General features: G+C 42.3%; 1 protein-coding gene across 3 annotated transcripts in view; it reads left to right on the forward strand.

The window, feature by feature from the left end:
* The window catches only part of SLC4A4 (solute carrier family 4 member 4), a 205,934-nt gene that overhangs the window by 92,571 nt on the left and 88,709 nt on the right, over positions 1–24,654 (forward strand). For all 3 annotated transcript variants that reach the window (XM_021396769.1, XM_021396770.1, XM_021396768.1), the window contains 2 exons: positions 15,941–16,076; positions 22,605–22,765. In XM_021396769.1, coding sequence (XP_021252444.1) covers positions 15,941–16,076; positions 22,605–22,765 — 297 coding nt within the window. The remainder of the gene's footprint in view (positions 1–15,940; positions 16,077–22,604; positions 22,766–24,654) is intronic.

The raw sequence follows: 24,654 nt of genomic DNA on the forward strand, positions 1-24,654 counted from the left end.
TATGCGGTGTTCACTAATGGAATAGAATAAATGAGGTTGGAAGGCACCTATGGAGGTCATCTGGTCCAAATCCCAGGCTCCAAGCAGGGCCAGCTTGGTAATTACATTATTAATGTTGGTTTCTAAGTTATGATATAATGTACAAAGTGCTGTTTCATTAGATAAAAGTGAAGGTGAAATAGAGCCCCAAAGAAACACACTGATGCATTTCTCCCAAGTTTTTCTGGTCTACTTGGGTGCTACTGGGCTGACCATGCTCAGAGCAGAAAATAGGTAGCTGTCCTTGGGCTCATTCTGACATGCATGTTGATATGAGTGTGCTCATATCAAGACACTTGGAAGTCTGGGTGCTTGATGCTGTTTGTCCTGGCTCTCCATATCCTTCACTGTGTGGTAAAGTGACTTGCAATGTGCCTGCTGTGGAAAATGGCTTTGTTTTCAGCTGGGCCTTGTACCAAGAGCAGGTCAGCCAAGTTGATTAGAGAGAGAGAGAGCCATGCCCTCCCAAAACCACTCAAGGGCCAAAGCTCACACTGCTGTGGATAGGCTTTTGTGCTCTGGTCTGTGCCAGGCCTAGGAGCTTGGCTTCTAGAGGAGCGCTGTGTTTAATTTTCTATACTTGCAGAAGAAAAGTTTAATTTTTTTCAGGTAATTTTCAGTTTCTTGGCAGTGGTACAGGTGGATGTAAATTAAAGGTATGTTTGTTTAGATGAACTGTCAGTCAGGACTGTCACTGAAAAGACCAGATGCGAGGGTTGTGGAATGATGTCAAGTAGTAATAACATTACTAATAACATTAGGAGTGTGCTCTGCCTTACACTAAAAGATGTCTTCCTCCATACCTGTCAAACAGGGTTGTTGTACTTAAGTCCTGATCCAAACTGTATTGCAAACCATAGGACTTCTGTCATTATCTTCCTCCCCATCCCTAATTGCCAAACAAAACCAAATAAAATTTGGAGAAAATGACTCACCGTAGTCTTGTGCAGAAATGTGCATGGGCAAGATGAATTAGCCAGACTGCACCTCTCTGGGAAGCGTCTCTCTGGATCCTCCTTGTGTTTGCTCCCTCTATTTGGTCTCACAGCTTCCCTGTTAGGTTCTTCATGTCAAGTACAAGGAATTGCATTTTCTCTCCCTTCTCCTCTAGTTTCCTCTATACCCCAAGTATAAGCAATGAAATCTGTACATGAGTCCTGCTGGATCCTTCTCACAGGTAGAACAAAGGAGATGAGATCCTGTAAAAAAAACCAAAACAAAACAAAACAAAAACCAACAAAAAACATAAAACAAAGACCATTTACTCCTGACTTGCCTGCTTTGGGGCTAACCACAGGGTTCACCGTTAGGAAGGTCAATGCTTTTGCAAAAATCACCCTCCATGCATTTTGCTAATTACAAGCAGCTGTTCTATTCAGTCCAAGCCATCCTTAAACTGACCTCCTACTTGTTTTTTCCTCCCAACTGTCTAATAATTAACAAACTACTTAATGCACAACAAAAGACCAATTAACCCTAAACCAGTTAGTGAACTACATGTAGATTAGTTGTAAAATGTTGCTGTAAACATTAAATGTTAGGCAATTACATAAAGCAATAATTGATACAGTTGCATTTAGGAGCTTAGAAGGGAAAAAAGTGCTTGAGTTCTAAGAACTCTGCTAATAGTTTTTTGTTTTTAACTACAGCAGCCTCAGTCTGCATCAGTCCAAACAGGCTGTGGCAGCTCAGATTCGCTGCACATTAGTGGCGTGGAAGAAAAATAAAGGCAGGCTAACCTTGTGCACTTTTTGAAACCGTAATGTGGGTGAGTGGTGGTAGAAAACCTCCAAAGGGCAGTACCTGGCATCTAGGAAGAGATGGAAATCAGATAAAATAATTTACTTGTTTCTGTTGCAGAGGTGGTATTCACTGGTAAAGTGTGCTAGATTAGCTGGGTACCAGGTTGTGGTGATTTCATGGATTGATTATTATTTTCAGTTTCATGCTGTACAAAATGTTCCAGAACTTAATAGAACCTGACTGTTAGGCAGGATCCTGTTAGATGTGAGCATAGGTTCGGTCATTTAGTGCTGGTGAGTTTGGCTGTGCCTTCCTGTTTCTGCAGACACTTTTCATATCCAAACTGCCTCACATTTTGGCCTTTGAAGAACTGCATTTCCATTCACTTTCTGGGGTAAAGTTTCACACGAAGAAGCTGTTTTGCTTTTCTGCAAAATCTTTAATCCTCTTAATTGGCTGTATTACTCCAAGGTGGTCCACTTGATCCATCAGTTCTCAAGCTCCTGCTGCTAATGTTCTTAAATAATTCATTTTCCTTGTTTGTCTTATGTGCTAGTTCTTCAGTTTGTTTGAATCTTTGTTATATTTCATGTTTGCTAGTTTTTCTTTGACCTTAAGCTTACATGGGACTGAGATATTCCTAAATGGTAAGCTTTGCCACCTTACTCTGTATATTTGTACAGCCTTATGACTTTCCTAGCCTCTTAAAGTATATCTTGGTGTTGCTTGCTTAGAATTCTATTAGTCGTCTTTAAATTCTCCAGATATCAAGTTTCTCCTCTTTCAGTGAAAAATGTTAGGTTTGTTTGAAGTAGCTTTCTCCTTTCCTCAGTTTTGGCAGTACTTTTTTTTCCCAAGTATATTGATCTTAATTACAGTACAGTCATTTACTGAAAGCTGACCTATGCTTAGTTTTGCTGTATAAATACATTGGTAATGAGCTATTACTTTTTTTGACACAGTTCTGCTGGTATAAATCCTAGTTGTATTCCATTCCCCAAAATGGAAATTTTTATACCTTCATTTGATTGGTTTAATTACAGAAATATGCTAAAAGTTTATTTCTAACCACCTACTAACTAACTACCTTCCAGTATAGGTGAGTCCTTAGCAAACTAACTGAAGTTACTGGCTTGCCCAAGTCAGTTTTTCTCCTTGTACTCTGGAGATAAATGAGAATAGATCTTTCCTCGTCTGTGCTGTAGATGCCAAGGTTAATGACAAGATCTGGCCAGCTGACTGTCAGCCAAGGAAGGGTATACATTGCTAGCCTGAAATTGTTTTTCATTAACATTTCACTGCCCTTTTTTTTTTTTTTCCACAAGCTTCTTTATCTCAACTTTTCTTCCTTTCTCTGATGTTTGTTTTATGCTGTTGACATTTGCTAAAATGCCTGCTGTGCGATACCCTGCCAGTTTGCCTCCCTTCCTCTCACTAATGAGAGATCATCCACTATTTGTAAGCTTATATATAATGGATCAAAATATACCTATGTGCAGTCCTTGGCAGCAGTTGATCTAGCCAGGCAAACTTTAAATTTGCCAGTGCTTGAGCTACCAAGTAATGGAGCTTTGTGAGGAGGACTGGGTTCTGCTGAGCAGTGGGGCACAGCTGAGGGTACGGACTTTTGTGTAGCCCTTGTTGTGAAGCAGCAAGCCTATTTTCTTCCAGCATAATCATGTTCTCTGGAGGGTTAGCGCTGATGTAGGAGCAGGGGGTGAGTCTGTGAAGCAAAGACTGAAAAGGAGGCAGAAGCTTGAATTATACTTGCTGTTGCAAGGGGAAACCAGCAAAGAGCAAGAAGTGCAGGAATGTTACCAGGCTTTCAAGAACAAGTTAAATCTAGAGTTCCTTTCTGGGAAGCCAGTTGGAAGGAGTATATTGCTGGCAGCCTGGAGCCTCTCAGAGCCTGAAGTTAACGGTTGTTAATTTTTAAAGGCAGGAACGAAAGTGGTTATTGTGTATCTCAATAGGGTCTTTCTGCTACTGAAGTACCATTGCAAAAGACTTCTGAGTTGTTTGGACTCAGAGAGAAAAATAAAATTCCCTCCGAGAAGCAATTTATCCACCAAAAGCTTCACTTTAGCATACAGGTTACAGTACAGTGACAATTCTGTCAGGATGATCGTAACATCTCCAAGGATGGTGGGGTGAGGGATGTGCTGAGGGTGGGCTTCTGTTGGGATCTAAAAGATGGAATAAAGGAAGCTGCCCAAAGTGCTGGTCTGAAAGATGGATCTTCCTCCTCTAACTTGCTTTGGAGCAGCAAGGAAGTATGTGGAAAGCCAACACTGAAGCAAGAAAACAACTGGTTTTGTAACCATTCCGTCAGGCCAAATCCTGCTTCTCTGGAAGTCAATGAAAGCATTGTCTGAATTCTCATGCTGGCTTTGTAGTTTTCTAGGTAAGTGACTGTGAAACTTAAAGAACCAGAAGGGCAGTTTCTCACTGAATGAAGCTTTTCAGAAGGTGATGGAAAGAAAGAAAAGCTGAGCATTTTCAAAGCATCTCCAGGGAGGCTGGCACTTTATTCCTGCTGATTTTCAAGATCAGGTGGGCTCCTAAGTGCCACAGTGATGTGGGTTACAGAATACACATCTTAATGTTTATGCTATAGAGATGCGCATTTGTCAGAACAGCCAACAAATTCCAATAATCTCTGTCACATGCAGAAAGATATGATCTTCCACATCAACCACCAGCTCTGATGAAGGCTGGCTCCAATTAAGAAATGATAAACATATATTGATGTGTGTAACTTTACTTTCTGTTTTATGTGCTGCAGTGCCTGTGTCCCACATGAACGTATATGGCTTGGACAGATGTACTCTTTGCCGGGTTGAAAACTGGCTGGACAGCTGGGCCCAGGGAGTGGTGGTGAATGGAGTTAAATCTAGCTGTTAGCCAGTCATGAGTGGTGTTCTCCAGCGATCAGAACTGGGGCTGGCCCTGTTTAATAGCTTTATTGGAGATCTGGACAGGGGTATTGAATGCACCCTCAGTAAGTTAGCAGGTGACACCAAGTTGGGAGGAAGTGTCATTCTTGAGGTTAGAAAGGCCCTTCAGAGGGCTCTAGATAGGCTGGATTGATGGACTGAGGCCAATTCTGTGATCTTCAAGTTCCAGTTCCAGCACTTGTGTCACAGCAGCTTGGGGGAGAGTAGCTGGCAAGCTGTGCAGAGAAAAAGGATCTGGGGGTATTAGTCATCAGCTGACTGAACCTGAGCTAGCAGTGTGGCTAAGAAGGCCAATGGCATTCTGGCTTGTATCAGAAATAATGTAGCCAGCAGGACCAGAGAGGTGATCATCTCTCTCTACTTGGCACTGGTAAGGCTGCATCTCAAGTACAGTGTGCAGTTTTGGGCCCCTCCCTACAAGAAAGATATTGAGGCTCTGGACCAGAGAAGGGCAATGAAGCTGGTGAAGGATCTGGAGCACAAGTCTTATGGGGAGCAGCTCAGGGAACTGGGATTGTTCAGACTGGAGAAGAGGATGTAGAGAGTGATAAGGTCTCCCCTAAACAACTCCCTGAAAGGATATTGTAGCAAGGTGGGAGTTAGCGATGAGGTATTGGAACAGGCTGCCCAAGGAAGTGGTGGAAGTGTTCAGGAAACATGTAGATGTGGCACTGAGGGCTATGGTTTAGTGGGCATGGTGGTGATAGGTTGACAGTTGTGCTTGATGAACTTAGAGGTCTTTTCATAGAATTGTAGAATCAAAGAATGGCTTGGGTTGGAAGGGACCTGAAAGATCATCTAGTTCCAAACAGGGCTGCTGTCCACCAGATCAGCCTGCCCAGGGACCCATCCAACCTGCCCTTGAACACTGCCAGGGATGGGGCATCCGCAACCTCTCTGGGCAGCCTATTCTAGCACCTCAACACCCTCTCTGTGAAAAACTCCCCACTGATATCTAAAATAAATCTCCCTTTTAGTTTAAAATCATTCCCCCTTGTCCTGTCATTATTAGTCAGTGTTAAAACTTGATTTCCCTCATGTTTATAATCTCCCTTTAAATATTGGAAGGCCACAATAATGTCTCCCTGCACACCCTGTCTTTGTAGGAGCGGTGCTCCAGCCCTCTGATCATCTTCATGGCCCTCCTCTGGACCATCTCCAAAAGCTCTATATCTTTCCTGTGTTGAGGGCCCCAGGTGTGCACACACTACTCCACAGGGGGCCTCATAATGGCAGAGTAGAGAGGGACAGTCACCTCCCTTGCTTTGCTGCTACCCCTCTTTTGATGCAGCCCAGAATACTGTCGGCCTTCTGGGCTGAAGGATTTTCCGGCCTTAATGATTCTACGATTGTATTCAAGCCAAGCAAGAGAACTCTATTCATTACTGCTTAAATGTGTGCCTACTGATGAATACTGACTCATGTCATTTACACCTGTGAGGATTGAAATTAGTCAGGTGGGACCAAGCTGTTGGTACCTAATGTGTAAATAATAGCCTGGTGTACAGAGCACTGGAAAAATCAAGTCTAGTTTATTTATGTCTCTGCTTTCCCTCAGCAGTAACTTGTGCTCTTAAGCCTCACAGCTAACAAGAACCTGTGGTCTCAGAATGGCATCTCTTTGCTACACCATGTTGGAAAAAAGGCAGGTTATGTTATGTAACAGCTTGAAGAACCCTCTTGGTGCATGCAAATTGCTCTCATACACTAGTTGGTCACCTGCAATGACTGTAAGGAATATTAACACCCTTCTCCCTCTGTGCCTGAAGTGGATGAGGTATTTGGCAACATTTTAAACAGAGGGGGAAGAATGGAAAGAGTTGAAAGCAGAAGATGCCAGAGACATTCAGTACTCTTTGAAATACTGGCTGGCAACAGAGATCAACTCAATTTCACCTGGAGACACTGCTGAAAAACGTGAGGTGAAGAGTTCGGTGGTACACGCAAACATTGCTGTAATAAAAAAATGAAAATTTTCATGTGCTTGCACTTAGCCTTCTTCCTCTGCAGTTCTGCCCTCACTGAAGAAGACTTCTAGAAGTGCTGAAATGGTCAGAGCTGATGTCGAGATTGATTGAACCGGACAAACAGACAATGATGAGGTCCTGTTGTGAGAAGAGCTTAATAGGCATAAAAATTGTCTATTGCAGCCGGAGGGTTGGTTTTACAGCACAGAAAGGGAAAGGAAGGGTGACTGTTTCTTCTTGTCACTGCATCAAAGCTTAAATTCAAAAAGAGAGTCTGGAATTGTTATGGCTGTATCCTTAAAAGGTTTCTGCATCCTCATCATTGCTTACCTATCAAAGCGGGTGCAAGGAAATGACCAGTGGTAAATTTAAAAATGAATTAATAGTTTGGCAGGACTCTTGCAACTGTTGGAAGGGAATTGTAGAATCATAGAATAGCCTGGGTTGAAAGGGACCATAATGATCATCTAGTTTCAACCCCCCTGCTGAGTGCAGGGTCACCAACCACTAGACCAGGCTGCCCAGAGCCACATCCAGCCTGGCCTTGAATGCCTCCAGGGATGGGGCATCCACAACCTCCTTGGGCAACGTGTTCCAGTGCGTCACCACCCTCTGTGTGGAAAAACTTCCTCCTAATTTCCAACCTAAACCTCCCCTGTCTCAGTTTAAAACCATTCCACTTTGTCCTATCGCTGTCCACCCATGTAAACAGTTGTACCCCCTCCTCTTTACATGCTCCCTTCAAGTATTGGAAGGCCACAATGAGGTCTCCCCAGAGCCCTCTCTTCTCCAAGCTAAACAAGCCCAGTTCCCTCAACCTTTCTTCATGGGAAAAGTGCTCCAGCCCTCTGGTCATCTTGGTGGCCCTCCTCTGGACCCGTTTCAAGAGCTCTGTATCTTTCTTGTGCTGGGGTCCCCAGGCCTGCATGCAGTACTCCAGTTGGGGCCTCACAAGAGCTGAGTAGAAAGGGGCAATCACCTCCCTCTCCCTGCTGGCCACTCCTCTTTTAATGCAGCCCAGAACATAGTTGGCCTTACAGGCTGCCAGCGCACACTGCTGGCTCATGTCCAGCTTCTCATCCACCAGGACCCCCAAGTCCTTCTCCGCAGGGCTGCTCTCAAGTAGATCTTCCCCCAGTTTGTATAAATACCTGGTATTGCCCCAGCTCAAGTGCAGCACCTTGCAGTTGGCCTTGTTGAACCTCATTAGGTTCATATGGGCCCACTTGTCCAGCCTGTCCCGGTCCCTCTGGATGGCTTCCCTTCCCCCCTGCTCTATGGACTGCATCGCTCAGCTTGGTGTCGAAAACTTGTGAACTTGCTGAGGGTGCACTTGATTCCATCATCTGTGTCATTGATGAAGGTGTTGAAGAGCACCAGTCCCAAGACTGAGCCTTGGGGGACACCACTTGTGACCAGCCTCCACTCTGACACAAGAACATCACAACCCTTTGGCTGCAACCAGCCAATGAGTTCTTAATCCATCGAACAGTCCATCCTTCGAATCCATACCTCTCCAATTTAGAGAGAAGAATGTGGTGATGGACCATGTCACAGGCTTTGCAGAAGTCCAGAAAGTTGAGTGACAGTACTAAGAGACTGCATCTCATCAAAATAGCTTTAAAAATATTTTTGAAGAGAGCTGCACCTTGTTGAAAAAGGAAGTGCTATATTTTTTTACTCAGCAAGTGAACAGGAATTTTCTCATGTGCTAGCTTACATTGAGTAGTTAGTTTGTGTGCAAGCTGTGCTATTATTAATGCTAGTGGAAGTACTGGGGGAGCTGTGTATGATTGTTACTGTGATTAAGAACACATTTAAGACACTGGAATGGGACCCTAGCAGGACTACAGGGAGTTAAAACAGCACACGTCTCTGGAAACAGATTGTAAAAGCCATATTGTTTTAAAAAGGAAAACAAACGTCAAAGAAAAATAGTGAGAATTAGGAAGCAATTTTTGAACTTTGCTATATATGGCAGCTACTGTGCTGCTAAATTGTTTAACTGGCGACTTCACTATTATTTGAGTCCAAGGGAGGTGTGATTCCAGACAGCATCCCATATCTGTATGATAGTGGGAATCATTGCAAAGCTCAGAAAAGAAGCCAGGCTTTCTCTATATGTGACTTTTTCTTTGTTAAATTATTTCTGGCAATTGCTCAGTAATAGCTTCTTAAAAATGTGCATCTGTAGCAGTTTTACCCAACTTTAAGTGAGATGTCTGACCTCCAGGACAAGCCAGAATATACCTTTGTGACCTATGCTTAGTAATGAATTGCCTGTTATGTATATATAGTTTTTATAGTGCTGGGGTTAAAAAAGTTTGTTTTTGTAGTATGGTTTGTTACCGTAGTCTGTGACCTGTACAGACACATGGACTGGCTGTTTAATAAAAGGACGTGTTATTGCCTTTCATGTAATGAAAAATGGCACTAGATGAATCTAGAAAATAATGATTAGAGAATAATAATAGAAGTCCTTTTTTTTTTTTTTCCCCCTTAAGCAGTTAAGCAGCTGCAGGGCTGTTTCTAGACAAGTACAGCCTGCACATGGAGAACAGTACAGTATACGTGCACCTGATTCTGCACCTTGAAATCAGGGGAACCTTCTGTGAGTTTGATTGAGCAAAGACTGAAGTGATTAATTTATTAAACATTCAGTCTGGCTCAACTTGCTGATCACGTACCTGTGAAATACTGCTAATATTGCATTCTGTTATGAATATGCAGCTGCCTCTCCTCCTGTCGTGTTGTGTTGCTGTTATTTTTGCTGTCAGCAGCTGAAAAAAGCAAACACCGGTCTTTGAAAACAGTTGCTAGTGGAATAATGAAATGGAATCGTATTGGGAAGAGTTCGTGGATTAGAGGCATAGCATGCAACAATCTCTCCATTATAACTGTTCAGAATTAGCTGTGTTTCTTCTTTTTTAGGCAGTGCTTTTTGTGTTGGAGCTTCCAGACTGCTCATCCACATTTTTCACCTTGTCTGCTTGTCTTTATCTGTTACAAATGAGTTAAGATGTTTTTGGAAGAATGGTCTTTTCTACGCCCTCCTGTCTCCTTGGAAAATTTCAATAAAATATCTGAGGCTTAAGTTCTGTTTGTTAACCCAACAGCACTGAAGATGAAGACAGCTGAGAGTACTCAGCGAAGCATAGTGTAAAGGCTGCCATTCTTCTGGCAGATGAGTGAATATGTTGTTAGTAAGCATTTGTCTAATACTGAAGATTTTTGGTAGATCAAAGACTTAAGGTGTTCCACATGCTGCAGAGTAGCTTACAATAGAACATGTACAATTGTGCAGCATAACAGTTCAACAAAAGTGGATTATTAAAGAGGCAGTCAGTGCTATTCTTTATGTGTTGGTCAAGGGATGCCGGACATTTGCTTCAGGATGGATCGAGAAACTTGAATATAGTTCTCCACTTTTGCTGCCTGTAGTAGTGAGCAAGATGAGTGCTCTGTGCGGGCTGGCAAGCTCTTCCTACAAGCAAGTCTGATCCGCTTTATTTCCAGGCAGCACAGTGCAAAGTCAAAAAGTAATCATTTTTCTCTGTAAGAACTTGCTAACATTGGCTTATAGTGATTGTCTGGAGAGTTGATTACCCAGAGGTGCATTCTGGGGAAGCCCAATGTGTCATCACTGAGCAATGTCTTAAGGTGAAGGCATTTCTGTGAAGCTGATCCCACACGTCAATCTGTGTGGAGTTGACTACTGCAGTGGTGACTGAGGATTCTGTCACCTGTGAGAGCACCTGGGCAACTGAGAATTCAACACTGACCTGAGCAGCTGAGCTACCTTCCCTATATGAATCAGGCCAGGTAGATGCAGAGCAAAAATCGTGCTGTGGAATCAAGATAACATGAATTCTGGTCTTATCAGTCAGGTTTTAATCACATTGGTCCAAGTTACTGCTGCTTCTGTTTACACCTCTGTTGTGAAAGGGGGTTGAGGGAAGGTAGGAAGCATTTGCAGTCTGCATTACAGCTGGAAGTGTGTGAAGGGAGAGCCACAATTAAAGGAGCCACAATTTCTTTCTATTCTCCACTCTTTAGGAGCAGCTTTACCACTGTCTTTGTGCAGAGTTCTGTGCTTGCGTTTCACTTCTTGTTACCTGCTAGGCAGGAAGCTTAGGGAAAGCGTTGTGCTGTGGGAGTAGAGCAGAAAGGAGAAAATCTTCTGGATAGAGTGGGCTGTGCCAGCTGCTGGGGCTGGGAAGCTGCTAATGCACTTGGCCAGAAAAGCAGGTGGCTGTGGTGGTCTGTGTTTTGTGGTTTGTGAATGCTGCCTAGTGTCCTGTTCTCTTTAGTAATGTTGACTAAAGCATGGGGGGAGGTCGTCATCTTTCTTAGTAGCATCTGAATACTGAACAGTTCCTTGAAATGTGTGCAAGTGTTTAAACTCCAGGGCAGGTCTATGCGAGAGCACTCAGGATTGTGAATGGGAGCTGATCAAAGGTATAAATCCTCAGGGAAAAGATTGAGTGACATGAGGTCTTGTATAGACATTAACATGCAGAATTAAAGTTGTTTAATGTTAATTGATTTATTTTGGAAGCAGTGTCAGGTAAATGAGCAAGAAAACCACTTTAAATCTGATAAAAGGTTCTGCCACAGGTGTTTAACTCCGGTACTCACTCTGACTTCAGACTGATTTGAACTGACTTCTGTCTGACTGAGGGCAGCCCCAGGAGTTAATGGGAGGGTAATCATATCCTGTTTTAATAACTATGTTTGGAAAGCATGTTTTACAAATAGCCCTGTTTGATAATGTTACCTCAGGCTTCGAGGAGGGATTTATGGCAGGTCACTTGGGTGTTTTTATAGCCGCTGCTGTAATTCAAAGTAATGGAGTTCTTTGTTTTAGATAGGTTCTTCGGCCTTAGTGGAGGAAGCAGTTGGCTGAGGTGCAGGTTGGATTGGTATTCAGAGGCATTACTGGTGAAAACAAAGGAAAAAACACTTGGAGAAAGCAGTAGATGTTGGTTTGAGGAGGCCCGTTTCAGTTGTACATCCTCACAAATGAGCTTTCTCCAGTTCAAAGGAGGCCTCACACCTGGAGGCAGGATTGCAGCCAGCTTCCTTTCTTTGTTGCCTTGTGCCCACTGTGAGTGAGGCCTCTGGCACTGGAGCACGAGAGGACTTCAGGACACGTGCTGCTGTTGTGAGGCCCCCAGTACTTTGACGATCAACAGGGAGCCCTGCGGGCAGCTAACTTGCCTTGTTCCCTGGCTGGGCAGTGAGGGAGAGCTCCCACTACAGCCAGCAGTTGCACAAGTGGGGCTGGGGAGTTCAACTGTGGCCTTGTCTGAGGCTGTCATGCTAGGATGTGTCTCTCTGTATTTCTCCCTGAGATTTCTCTGTGTTGATGGAAATTGATTTTGCCTTTGGGAACCTGAGGGTATAAATTGTACTCATAATTGGCCTGAGCTGAACTGGGAGAAACTGCTGATGTGTTCGTTCTCTTCAGTGAGCGTTTTGTTGTATAAGCCACTTCATGGACTGCTTCTTACTGAGCATGAGGAAGGGAAAAGGGGAAGCTAAGAGGTGCCATTATTGGACGTCACTACCCGTATTTAAGTGTTGCATTGGAGCATTCTGCCATCTGCAGTCAGTAGCTTAATTCCTCTTCCATTCAGGGAAAAACATAATCCTAGCCGTCTAAATCTGTGGATTATCATTTTCTCCAATACTTATGTCTGTTATCATCAGGTTGTTTCTTGAATGAGACTGCAATAAAAAGAACACTGAAAAGACCTCTGGGCAGCTACTGGTGCTGATTTCAGCAGCTCCCAGGCTGTCTGAGTTAGGTGGATGGAAGTGAAGGTGATGGTCAAGGCCTGGAGAAGCTGGTGCTCAAAGGTCGAGCAGGGGGAGGTCTGCAGGGTTCACTCCCCAGGGTAATTGCTCTCCAGCTTTAAGCCTGATATTCAGCTGTCTACACGGCGCTTAGCACACAGTGTTCACTGGGGAGATTAGGATGAAAATATGTTCTCCTTGCTAAAGAGCACATAAACAACCCATAAACGGCCCATTAACCTACAAAATCGCAATAAAGACCATGTGGTAAAGCAAAGCCATAGGAGACCTGTGACCCAGCAAGTTCATTAATTGGATTTTGAACCTTATCTTTTGTGCTAAAGGCAGCTAATCTGAAATTAGGAAAAACAAAAGAAAGAAGGAAAGAAAGGAGTGACTTGAGATGCATGCTCTAGGTAGAGCAAGAGCATTTCTGTAATTCATCTTAGGATACCGTCCAGTGAGCAAAATTTTGAGGCCCATTGTGGAATTACCATGTTATGGCATCAGACCTCAGAGTAACATTTCCAAGCAATAATACACACTTCAAAAGGAGTGAAACAACGTAATTTTTTTGTTGGCCACAGCCAACACCTTTAGCAGTTCTAGAAGCTCCTCTTACTGGCTGCTGAATGCACCAGCTGCTTCCTGTGCTCCAGGTTGCTTTTTGAAGCTGTAAGATGTACATCTATTTCATGGCTTTTCTGGCTGTCATATTTAAACTCCGTGAAGAATTTGAAAAGTGTATTGAGAGTCAGCACAGATTGAGAGGAAAGCTGATGGAACGTATATGTTCTGGGTACTGTGCCAGGAGGTCTTGCTCTTCATCTGGAGGATGACAGCAGAGTTCAGGTGCCGTCAGCAAGAGCTAAGGCTTCACTCGTCTAGACCCCTTCTGCCACTGTGAAACCATTGAATAGCAGGAGAATAGCAGCTGCTTCCTAGGGTTGTTCTGAAGCTAAATTGTAAGCACTTCAAGGAAAGGAAAAAGCACATCACAGAAGTGTGCAAGTTCATGCTATCAGCTGTTTGGTGTTCTTTTGGACAGGTGTCATCTTTATTCTCTGTGTAGTTTGTTGTGGAGGGTGTGCATATCTGTGTACATACTCATGTCTGAAGCATTTCAGAAATGGGAAAAAGAAGTTGTTACATTATAAACAATCCACTGGCATTTAAATAACTTAGCTGAAACTTTGGACTCTGTTTTAGTAGGTATTTTCTGTAGGTATACATGGTGAGAGATCTCTGCCCTGAAGCACGTGTGGTTTGAACAGAACAGAGGGAGGTTGGGATTTGGCAGTGGGAAGCAGAGGCACTGAGTGGTGAAGTGGTTTTGCACGAGCCAAAGTGCTGTGGCAAACACAGAACTTGAGACCTGCCTTCTGGTGCTCAGATACATTGGTTTCAGCACAAAATCCTGATGCCACTGGTTGATTTGAGCTGGCTGTATGAAGATGAGCTCAAGTGTGATGCCTAATTAGGTTTTTAGAATAGGAAAATCTTAATTATTTATACTAATGTTGATTTTAAATGTGTTTTAGAAGAAGTTTTTTAGTCCAAATTACTTTTATAATTGCAAGTACAATTTTCATGCATAAGGTTATGTGTTTGCAGATATTTTGGAACTGTTATGCAAAGAGCATCTGTTACACCCAAGCCGAGTAATTAAATACTCATTATGCACATCATAGATCCTGAGAAGCATATCTGAAAAAAAAAAAAAAAGGTTGTAGGAACTAGTGCTTGTATAAGAGTGCTAATTACCAAAGCGATTAACATGTATTTTCCAAGAACCCATCCTCAGGGTGTGTTGCCTCTTTGGCACCTGTCCCATGAGGCCAGAGGCTGGATGGAGATGGAGGGTGGTAAATGGACCTAGCTTACAACCACAGGAGCATTCTGAACAGCTTGAGCAAAAACTACAATTGGCTCCCCAGCTTTGGGCAAAAAATATTCCTTTTGGTGAAGTTTATTCCTGCTGCTGTATTACTGTGATTGGCAGCATTAAAGCCAATGTAATGGGAAAAAAAGAAACTGAAACATCACTAAGTGCAAAAATAATTCCAGTTTGTTATATTGACTGTCAATATACTTTCAGTTGAAAACAGACTTTTTTATTGTGAAAGCATCATCACCCTAACTGGTGAAGGAATGCTTTTGCATCAACTCTTGCATAATAATTTAAGAAAAAAGCTATGAAAGTTTTTTTATTATTATTATTATGTGTGTGTGCATAGAAAAAAAAATATATAGGTATGTGACAAAACAGGAAAGGATATGCTTCTTCCTGATTTGTCTTTCACATTACACACTGAGACTTTGTTTGCCCTTGAAGAATCAGTGGTGATTGGACAACTGGTGTAATTAATTATATTGCAACAGACAGACAGCTGATCTTTTGAAAAGAAAGGAGTTTTTAGGAGAACTGTTCAAAGTTCATAGTTTGCTGTTTAACTCTAATGCTAATAAACATTTCAGCAGAAAGATGTCTGTCTTAAAATTTCACAGTATCACACTTCATTTTAAAGTGATATGATAAGAAAGAAAGATGTAGACCCCAAGAAGTCCTCCAGCCATTCTGCTCTTGGGGCATAGGCTTCAGGTGCCTTTGGGAGATACACTTTGGTCTTGGCACACATACAACCATGTTTTCAGTTGTTTGAGTTGCGTCTATTTCTTAACTAGGAAAGGGCCTCTGCTAATTTTTCTTTACCATAAACACAAATGAATTTCACTTGCACTACCAGAAGAGCATGTGTTGGCTACAGTTTCTTTGGCGTAAATGGGCACTCTGTTCCCAGTGGTACAGTCGTTTTTTTTCAGTGCACTGGTGCCTGACTAAATGCATTCAGTCACATTCTTCATGTATAGAGACAAACTTTCTGTTAAATATTCCTGTGTTTTCTAGCAATAGGGCTTGGAAGGTTATGGCTTGCCTTGCAGGCCAATGAGAGCATGAGCTGGACTGGCAGGGAGGGGAAAGCAAGCTATGGGATGCTGCCACAATAAGCCCCAAAACAGTTTGGCTGAAACTGGTTTTGCGTCATATAAAAAAGGGGGCTAAGGATCTCAGCTGATCAGAGTACTAAAGGTCCTTGGGCACGCACCATAGAGCATATTGGTTTTGAGCTTGATAGCTCTTTTTTTACAAGGGCTGCAAATTGCTGTAACATAGTTAAGGACTGTAGAAAGAGGCAAGTTTTCCTGAACTTTACTCCCAGCTTGAAGTTTTAAGAAGTAAGTGAGAGGCAAGGAAGGGAAGAGAGGGCGATACACAGACCCTTGCTCACGCCCCTCCGTCCACAAGTAGGATGTCAAACGGAAAAGACAGCTTGGAGAAACAACTGAATGGCTTTGGGGAGAAGGGGAAGGAGAGGAGCCGCACATCCCTGGTCATCTCTCAGGCTGTTAACCGCAGTATTTTCACCTCTGCAGTCTCCCCTGCTGCTGAACGTGTCCGCTTCATTCTGGGAGAGGAAGATGACAGCCCGGCACCCCCGCAGCTTTTCACAGAGCTGGATGAGCTTCTGGCTGTTGATGGACAAGAAATGGAATGGAAGGAGACTGCAAGGTGGGTTGGTTTTCCTTTACCTCAGAAACCTCATGAGAAATTCCTCTTTAGGAATTCCTCACTGGTGGTTATGTCCATACTACAGGATGGCTTGGGAAATCCACAGAAAAGAGCCTTTATGGGTGAAATTACCTTTCTTGGATAAATCAGAGAATTCAAGGGTTTGATTAAATATGGATTTAAAACCAAGTCTAGAAAAATTGGAGTGCCAGACTTATTTGAATGGGTTCTATATGGAGAGTCAAAATCCATATGGGCTTACCTAGTGCTTTGCAAACAGTGGCAATATTATGGCAAGAATAAAACATCTGTAGATGTATTAAAACTTTTAACTCTGTTTGTCAAAAGTAGATTTGAGCCTGACTCTACCACACAGCACAAGTTGGAACATTTTTACTCTGTTAGTGATGAAAATTCATTTTAAATTGGCGAAAGATTCTGAAGATTTTTTGTTCTGAGGAAAGCATTCAGGATATGTGCTAAGTGCTGGTTTGGATTGCCCGCTTTTAGGTTTTTGGCCAAATTGTCTTCTTGTTTCTTTAGCAGTGCTGGTTTAGGACTGGCATGGTTTTTTATGCTGTATTTGATACAAGTTTTCTGTAGCTTATTTCTGAGCAACACAGAAGGAGCCTTTGGATAGGATTCAGGATCTAAAGTCTGCTGTTTATCTCTCCTAGCCTCGTGAAGTTAATTTTTTTTTCTACAGCGAAAATATTTTTCTTGGTCTTGTCTTGAAAGGTAAGCTCTTAACTGCAGTTGCTGTCAAGGCCTGAAACCCTTCCTTAGAAGGAGGTTCTCACCTAGCTGGTGAGCAGCCCAGGGCTTTACCTTTCCTATTCCCAATCCCCCTCTTAGCTCTGGGCTTTTCATTTTCCTTTATTGTGGCTCTACTATAAGCCCTTTCACCACCTTCCAGTCTTTAGAGCCCCTCCTGTGTTCAGAGGTAGTCCGTATTGTTTGGCTACCTTAATCTTTACCTAGTGAACTGCTCCACCACCTACTCCTTTACCCCCTTATCTTTATTTTTACTTATTTTACTTCTCTGTTGCTTGCAGAGCCTATTTAAAGACTTTTCACCTTTTACCCTTCAACTCCTTTCTTATTGGTCATCCTTTTCTCCCTTTATTGCTTTTCTTGCCTCTTATCATTAGTTCAGTGCTTGCATTTTGTCATATGTACTGCCTACAGGTCTTTAAAAAGGGTTTTTAGTGACAATTTGTTAAGGCTCTTTTGCAGTTCAGACCTTAATGATACTTTTCATTCTGAGCACTATATTTGGTTTCTTCTTTCTCATATTAATGTTGGGAGTTCTGTTTTCCTGAAATCCACAAATACTAGCCATTAGGAGAAAGATACCCTATGTCCTGCATGACAGATCACAAAACACATTACATGTCCTGAGAGACATCTGCTTCTAGATTCCAAGAAACTTACAGAGGGATATGTTGGTGCTCTTTTACCATCAGGTGTCTGGAGAGAAAAAGAGGGTTTTTTTCTTCTATGGAAATCCTTTGAGGTTTTGTGTTTTCATACATCTTCAGTAGACGTGCTAATTGGAGCTATATATACAATTCTTTCTAACAATACATGTGTATATATTACATACTTGAAGAGGAGATGCCGTGTTCAAGCACAGTGTAGTTCCTAACCTTGGCTAACTTGCTGACATGCATGTTAGTTTGTTGATGGTGATCTTGCACGGTGCCTGATTGTTCAAGATTTTTCTGTATCTTCCTGATATGACTTAATCTTGCAAAACCAAACCTGCTGAAAGCTTCTGTGTGGCTCTGCTGCAGGACATACCAGCTGGAGTTGGCTGTCTCTGCTTCAGCAGGTATAGGAGCTGCCTGCTCTGCAGCTCAGTGGAGCTGTTGAGTCTGATTTGAAAGATGGTAGAAGCTGTCAGGAGAGGAGCGTTTGTATCAGCAGAGTTTAGCAAGTGGTACTGTACCTTCTAGAGGTGTTTTGGTCAGCAGAAAAACAACCAGTATATGTCTTGGAAAATCTATATCAGGAACCTTCAAGATACTGGTTAAAAGATGCTTCCAGAAGAGGTCCTCTTGTTTGTTGTTTTGGTTCTTTATTCACATGAGTTTAGCAGTCTGTGCTGCAGCCCTGGTGTAAGTAGGCTACAGTTCCTCCTTGCACACATTTCTGGTAGTAGGTAAGGCCAATCCATGACCAGGGCTTGAGGATGTCCTATTCCTTTTCATGGTCCTCTTGCCTGTTAGCAATGGTATCTAGCTGTGGTTAACAATAAAGAAACATTTTGGAAAAACATCCTCAGTGTAGACAGTGTTTCATAACACAGCCCTGTGTTAAATGCATTAAAAATAGAGCAGTAAAAGGGAAGGTTTATTGCTGTTAAAGGTAACCTCAAGATTTGGGTGACTAGGTCTTCCTTGTTTGGGCTTTTTTGGTGCGTGTCCATCCACACCAAGTAAATTGATTACAGATTCTTGCACCAGTATGTGTATGTTGCATTTCACTGATAGCTAAAGGATACAGTGCAAACTATTAAAAGGGAGAGGCTTGAAACATCTGGAGGCCACCATCTATTTTTAATCATAGAATCACAGAATCATAGAATTATCTAGGTTGGAAAAGACCTACAAGATCATCCAGTCCAACCATTCACCTACCACCAATAACCCCTCTAAACCATGTCTCTCAACACTATATCTAAATGTTTCTTGAACACCTCCAGGGACGGTGACTCAACCACCTCCCTGGGCAGCCCATTTCCAGTGCCTGACCACTCTAGGCTCAGTCCGGTATGTTTGGGAACCAAGATGTGTGCATCACATTGGGGACTGTCATTCTACATAAGATGACAGTGAAAAGGAATGAAAGATATGTGAGCTGGTGGATAGGCATTTTGAATCTTTAATTATGGTTGGTTTCTTTACGTAAGCTCTCTCAAGCAGTACATTTACATCCTTCACCTCTTTCCCTGTTCTAATATTAACATGCCTTTTATGCAATCGTTTTTAGAGCCTTAAAAGTAAGAAAGATTGGTCCTGTGTACTGGTTAGCAGATATAATAGCTGCCTTTACAGTATGTGCACACTTGAACACACTGAAGACTCCCAGAGATGCATTTGAAGAGTAAGAGGTTACTCTGGAGGCAGCCAAGTGCACCGGTGGCAGATTTTTCTCACAAATCTTTGCCCTTTGGAGCCAATGATGGCCAATGTGTTCCAGATTTCAGAAGTCCACAGTGCCAGCTTTGCTGGAGTCAACAGTTTAGTTTCTAAGGTCCAAGAGTCATAACACAACATGGATGTTATTTGTTATATTGCACTTTTTCTCTAATGTGGTCATTAGAATTTTTTCTAGCTTTTGCCCTGAAACAGCACGTTACCGTTACAGTGCAGACAGCATTGCCTTCAACACTTGAGAAGCTCTGTTCTGAGATGTATAATTCTAAATGCATACAATTGGAAACCTTAACTCCACAACTGTCTCTTTTGTCCTTTCCACTCTCCTCCACTCTGAAAGACCAACACTTCGTTCCAATGTTCAGCTACTTCCCATGCAACTTTCTGGTTGTGAGTGAGCTTTTCTGCAGAAGGACATGTAAAAAAAAAATCATTTTTGCCTGATGTATGGTCTTTCAATTGTTTATTTCTGATAGGACATAGTATCCTACTTTGTCCTAGTTTTTAAATGATGCTTCTATGACCTGGTGCAAGAGTACGATTTTTGCCATAACATAGATGTATGCTATGCAAAATACCGAATGTATGTCTCAACATGTTTAGGCTTATTTCCTAAACATCAACAGGTATTCTTGGTGTATCCTCAAATCTCTATAAAAGAGAGGGGATGCCGGTAGCTGATGATAATTGTACAGTAGCACTGTATCTTCTGGTAGGTCAGTTAAGAAAATATTGCAACAGGAATTAATCTTTCAGTGATTTCTCCTGGTGTAATGAGTGACCACACAGTTCAATGTCCTCAAAGCCACATTTGCCTTCTGAGTGGCACCTCTGACTCCTGGGATGCGGCTTGGACTCTCTTTATTTCAGGTTTGGCTCATTTTTATCTCTTTAGGTGTAATCTGTGAATGAAATAGCACACCAGATTGGTTCCGTTCAGACAGAAGGTGCCCGCTTGCTCGTAAACACATGCTTTGCCTTGAATGCTCTTTGGCAAACCAGAGTATTTGGTTAGGCAAAGTGTGCTGTGGGGAATAATAATAAAAACCAAACTAAAGATAAAATTTGTTAGGTTTGTGGATGACCATGTAGAAAGCATTGCCTAAGTACTCGCATATGTGAGTGCATCAGGACTTCAGAAAGGACTTGAGAATGAGGTATTCAAAGGTATTTTTGGGCCATTTGGAGAGCATCTCACTGTCAGTTTTCAACAAAGTGGATGGGCATGGACTCTCCATAGGAAAACAGTTATTCCTTGCTCTGTAACATGATGGAAGAGCTGAGTGACTGTCGGTGAAACTGAGTGACTACTAAATCTAGCTAGTGACAGGTCCAACAAATATGAAGTTTTGTGATAGAATGAGAAAAGTAAACAGAAAGCAAATATTGATAATTGCGAATCACACACTTTCACCAGAAGTACAAACCCTTTGTAATTTGCAGCCTTTGTGGTTGCAGGGTAAAAAGCGTCTCACCGCGCTTGACTCAATTTACCCACACAACTATATGTACGCATACAGAACACACCCTCTGAACTCCACAGATCTGTAGATGCCCAAATCCCTTTGCTTTCCTAGCAAACACTCAAGTGTTGTGAACAGAATAGAACCTTATTCCTTGGAGTTTAAATTCAGTCTCATTGCTTGGATTAAAATGTGGCTTTTTAAAAATGAAGTCTCAAAAGAGATTATTGTAGTTGAAAAGCATAATTGATTAATCCTCAAATAATACATTTTTCAGGATTAAATATAATTTCACTTGGTGTTAATAATATTCTTTTGAACCACTTTGTGAGCTTCCATACCCTTAAATGTATGGGTTTTTTTGTCTTAATAATCCCCTTGTATTAGTCACTGGAATTTTCATTTAGCCAAACGTATTAAAATAGTATCTCAGTACAGGATTAGAACACCCTTCTGCTTTGCAATTAGGTTGCATTAAAGCACTTTCCTTTCTCCTGCACTCTGGGCTCGCAGTGAAGCTGTAGCCAGATGCTGCAATAAAGGAAGAAGCCCCAGCATCTCTCTTCCCTTTCTCAGGTAGGATACAGGTGTAATGTCCCTCTCTGTGTCCCAGAGGGCTGTGTGTGCAGTCCCCAGCTGGCCTCCTCTGCAAACACCTTGCTGTCAGCGGCAGGAGCCCGGAGCAGCAGCGGGACATGCTCCACCTGAGCACCCCTGCCATGGGGCTTGGGGCATGATGCCTGGGCTAGAGCTCCTGCTTGCCCATGGTGATGACATGGGTTTAGGGGTGTAAAGAGTGTTTTGTACAGAGCAGTATTTAACCTATTTAACCTTTTCTTTAATCTTCAGCTAGAGAGATGAGCTTTCTATTTTTTCTGCCCCATTTTGTTTAATGATTAAGCAGCGGAGAGCAAGTGGAGGGAAACAACAAAACCCTTAACCTCTGTCTTTTCCAGTGGTGGCTCACTTGTTCTCTCCAGGGCATCTTCACATGCACTTGGGATGTGCTTCTCTCCCCTGCTCTTCGCCTTGTGCCAGCCTGCTCCTGTTGGTACTGTTTAGTGCTCCCGACTGGTGACTGGGCTGCTGAGTCTTGGCAAAGCCCTGATGCTTTTCCTATGCTCATATGCTTGAAGATGACCTGAGTCTTATCCAGGGGAGCTGTGGAAAGGATTATGTGCAGGTGAAAGAAGAGGAATGTAAAAGCTGAGATCTGTTTCCTGATATTTCTGCCTTAGCATTCTCTGTGGTTTCCTCACACTTCTCCTGCCCTGACCTTACTCAATTCCTTAAACAGGAGAGGAAGTTTTCAGATTGTATTGTGTAGGTTTGAATACTCAAATGCAAGTTACCCTATTTCCAGAAATGCTGATTTTTTTTCCATCTTCTCCAGCACCCTTGGCTACTTCAGAGCAGTTATTAAGCATGAATTTAATTACCTGAACCTGCTGAAGCAGGGGTAGAGCTTTACTCGGTGCGATGTAGAGTATTGGGTTAGGTCATGGGTATCTGTGGGTGGACATGCTTGAGTTAAGTGCTGGGTGTGCAGCCCAGGGAGGGAAGCGGGTGCCAGCAGAGTTGTTGAAACTGCCTCTGTATTCTTGACCTGGAGCAAACATGAGGTAAACTGTGTTAGTTTAAGTCTTGGTGAAAGCTATTAAAGATAACGTGTTTTACCTTTCATTTGCAGTAGTTTACAAGCATTATCACTGCTCAACTAACACATACCAATTCATTAAGCCTTTGCAACTTGATTGTGGATCTGTGGCATTAGAGATGGGTGGGAAAATGTGTATGCTTGAACTTGTTGACATGTTGTGATGTTTCAGCTGTCTTGCTTCTTTCAGATACGCACACAGGGAGCAACAGCTTTAACACAATCTCATCGCTCTGCCCTTTTGCAGGTGGATAAAGTTCGAGGAGAAGGTAGAACAAGGTGGGGAACGATGGAGTAAACCTCACGTGGCCACGTTATCCCTGCACAGCTTGTTTGAGTTAAGGACATGTATAGAGAAAGGCTCAATAATGCTGGATATGGAGGCTTCTTCTCTTCCTCAGGTGGTGGGTAAGTAAGCTTCCTTGGCTCTTGCCCTAAACAATTCCCTGCAGCTTACAATTAATCTTTGTGGTGGTTTCCTCTGAAAGCAAGAAACTGAGCATAGCTGTTTTTGTTTCTTTGTTTTCACTGAAATACTCAAGAATTTATTATTGCCAAAGAATTCCTGGAATAAAGTGTGAAATAACTGGTTTGGAAGATCCCAAGCTTTTTTCTCTTTTATTAGGGGTGGGAGTTTGAGGAAGCCCATTCTTTTTCACCGCATAATAAAAGCACTGCTTTTTCATTAAAGGAGGAAAACAAAGAAATAATCTTCCTAGGAGTAACAGAAACCTTGAAAGTACATGGAGAAGGATAACCAACATATGAAAAGCATTCTTCTGAATTCAGGAAGAAGAGTGAAAGAATCTATTTCGGTGATAATTATGCTTGCTTTGAATTATCTTTTGGTTTTAAATAGAATCATTTAGATCCTGAGGTAGATATCCTAAATTTACCATGTATGTCTGAAAGGAAAGGCATACACAATGACTTAATTTATGTTTACTGCCAGAAATGCAGCATTTAAAAGGCCACTTCCCTCTGAATAGGGATGCCCAGCAAGTACTGCTTTGGGCAGAACAGTTGCAATTTAGGGCTCCTGTGGTCAGATCATAGACTATTTTCAGATGAATTTGCAGGCTGAGCTGCTAGAAGCAGGTAAGGCTCTGTTTAAAATAGGAGTGGTCCCCTGTGACAAAGGCGGACGAAGAGCAGTCACAGGATCAATTTATGCTTCCCTCTGCTGAATGGAGTAGCAGGTTTTTTGCCGTCAAAATAGCTGTGGCCCAGGATGACGCTCAGTGACATTGCTGAGAGCTATACCATGTTCTCAGTGACATGTGGAAAGTCATATGAAAATAACTCTTAAGAAATGAGTCATCCAGTGGAGGTACTGTTTAAATAAACAGTATCCTGAATTTGGAAGGCTTTATGTGAAGAGGTGTAGAAGAACAAAATGAAATAAAAATGCCACAGAACTTGATGCTTTGAATCCTCATCTCAGGACTCAGGCTCAGTATTTTCCTGGCATAAAATTGTCAAATTAGAAGTGTTGCATTAGTTTGTAAGAGTTGGAATTAGAAGTTACCTACAGAGTTTTGAGCTTCTTATTTTTGTAGGTGCTTGTGATGGCATTGACTTCCTGTATTTTTTGTGTCTGTGTACCCCAGTGCATGACATGGCAAAGTTTTTTTTAAAAAAATAAATTATTCTGGTTGAAGTCACTTTGAGATGTCACCTTGAATAACCTTTTTCATCTCCCCAATGAAATGTAATTTCTGGGAGACTAAATCACAGGTCAGTGGCTGCTCTTGCTGTACTACTGTTCTGTGTGGGGTACTTATACTGCTTTAGGTCCAAATCCTTAGTCAGATGCAGAGGGATTTCTAAGAAGCCTGCCGACTTGGTTTCCAGAATTATTTAATCATGATCACTTTGTTGATTTCTGGTAGTGGCAGGCAGGAAAGTAAAGTGCACAGAGCTCTGTTTGTTGACTTGTGTTATATCAGAAGCACAAAAAGGAATAAATACTTGCCAGATGGAGAAGGATAAACTTGATAAAGAAAGGCATGTTGTTCTGAAGGAAGCATTCCAAAAATCACTAACAAAAAATGTGAATGAAAGCTTGCAGCACTTCACAAAAATAAAGCTTTTGTGTAACCATACCTATGTGTATATAATTGTTCTTTTCTGAGTTGGAGTGGAAGTCTGAGGCTTTTTTCTCTGGTGATTTGAAGAGGCATTAATTCTTGGGCAGTGTATAGAAAATGACTTTCTGCCTCACTGAGTTAGCAAGTGTGGTGAATGTTCTGCCTCCACTTTCCCATAACTTTTATTATTAGCACAAATAAAAGTTA

Source organism: Numida meleagris, chromosome 4 (assembly GCF_002078875.1).
Source record: "Numida meleagris isolate 19003 breed g44 Domestic line chromosome 4, NumMel1.0, whole genome shotgun sequence".
In the NCBI taxonomy this organism is placed as follows: Eukaryota; Metazoa; Chordata; class Aves; order Galliformes; family Numididae; genus Numida; species Numida meleagris.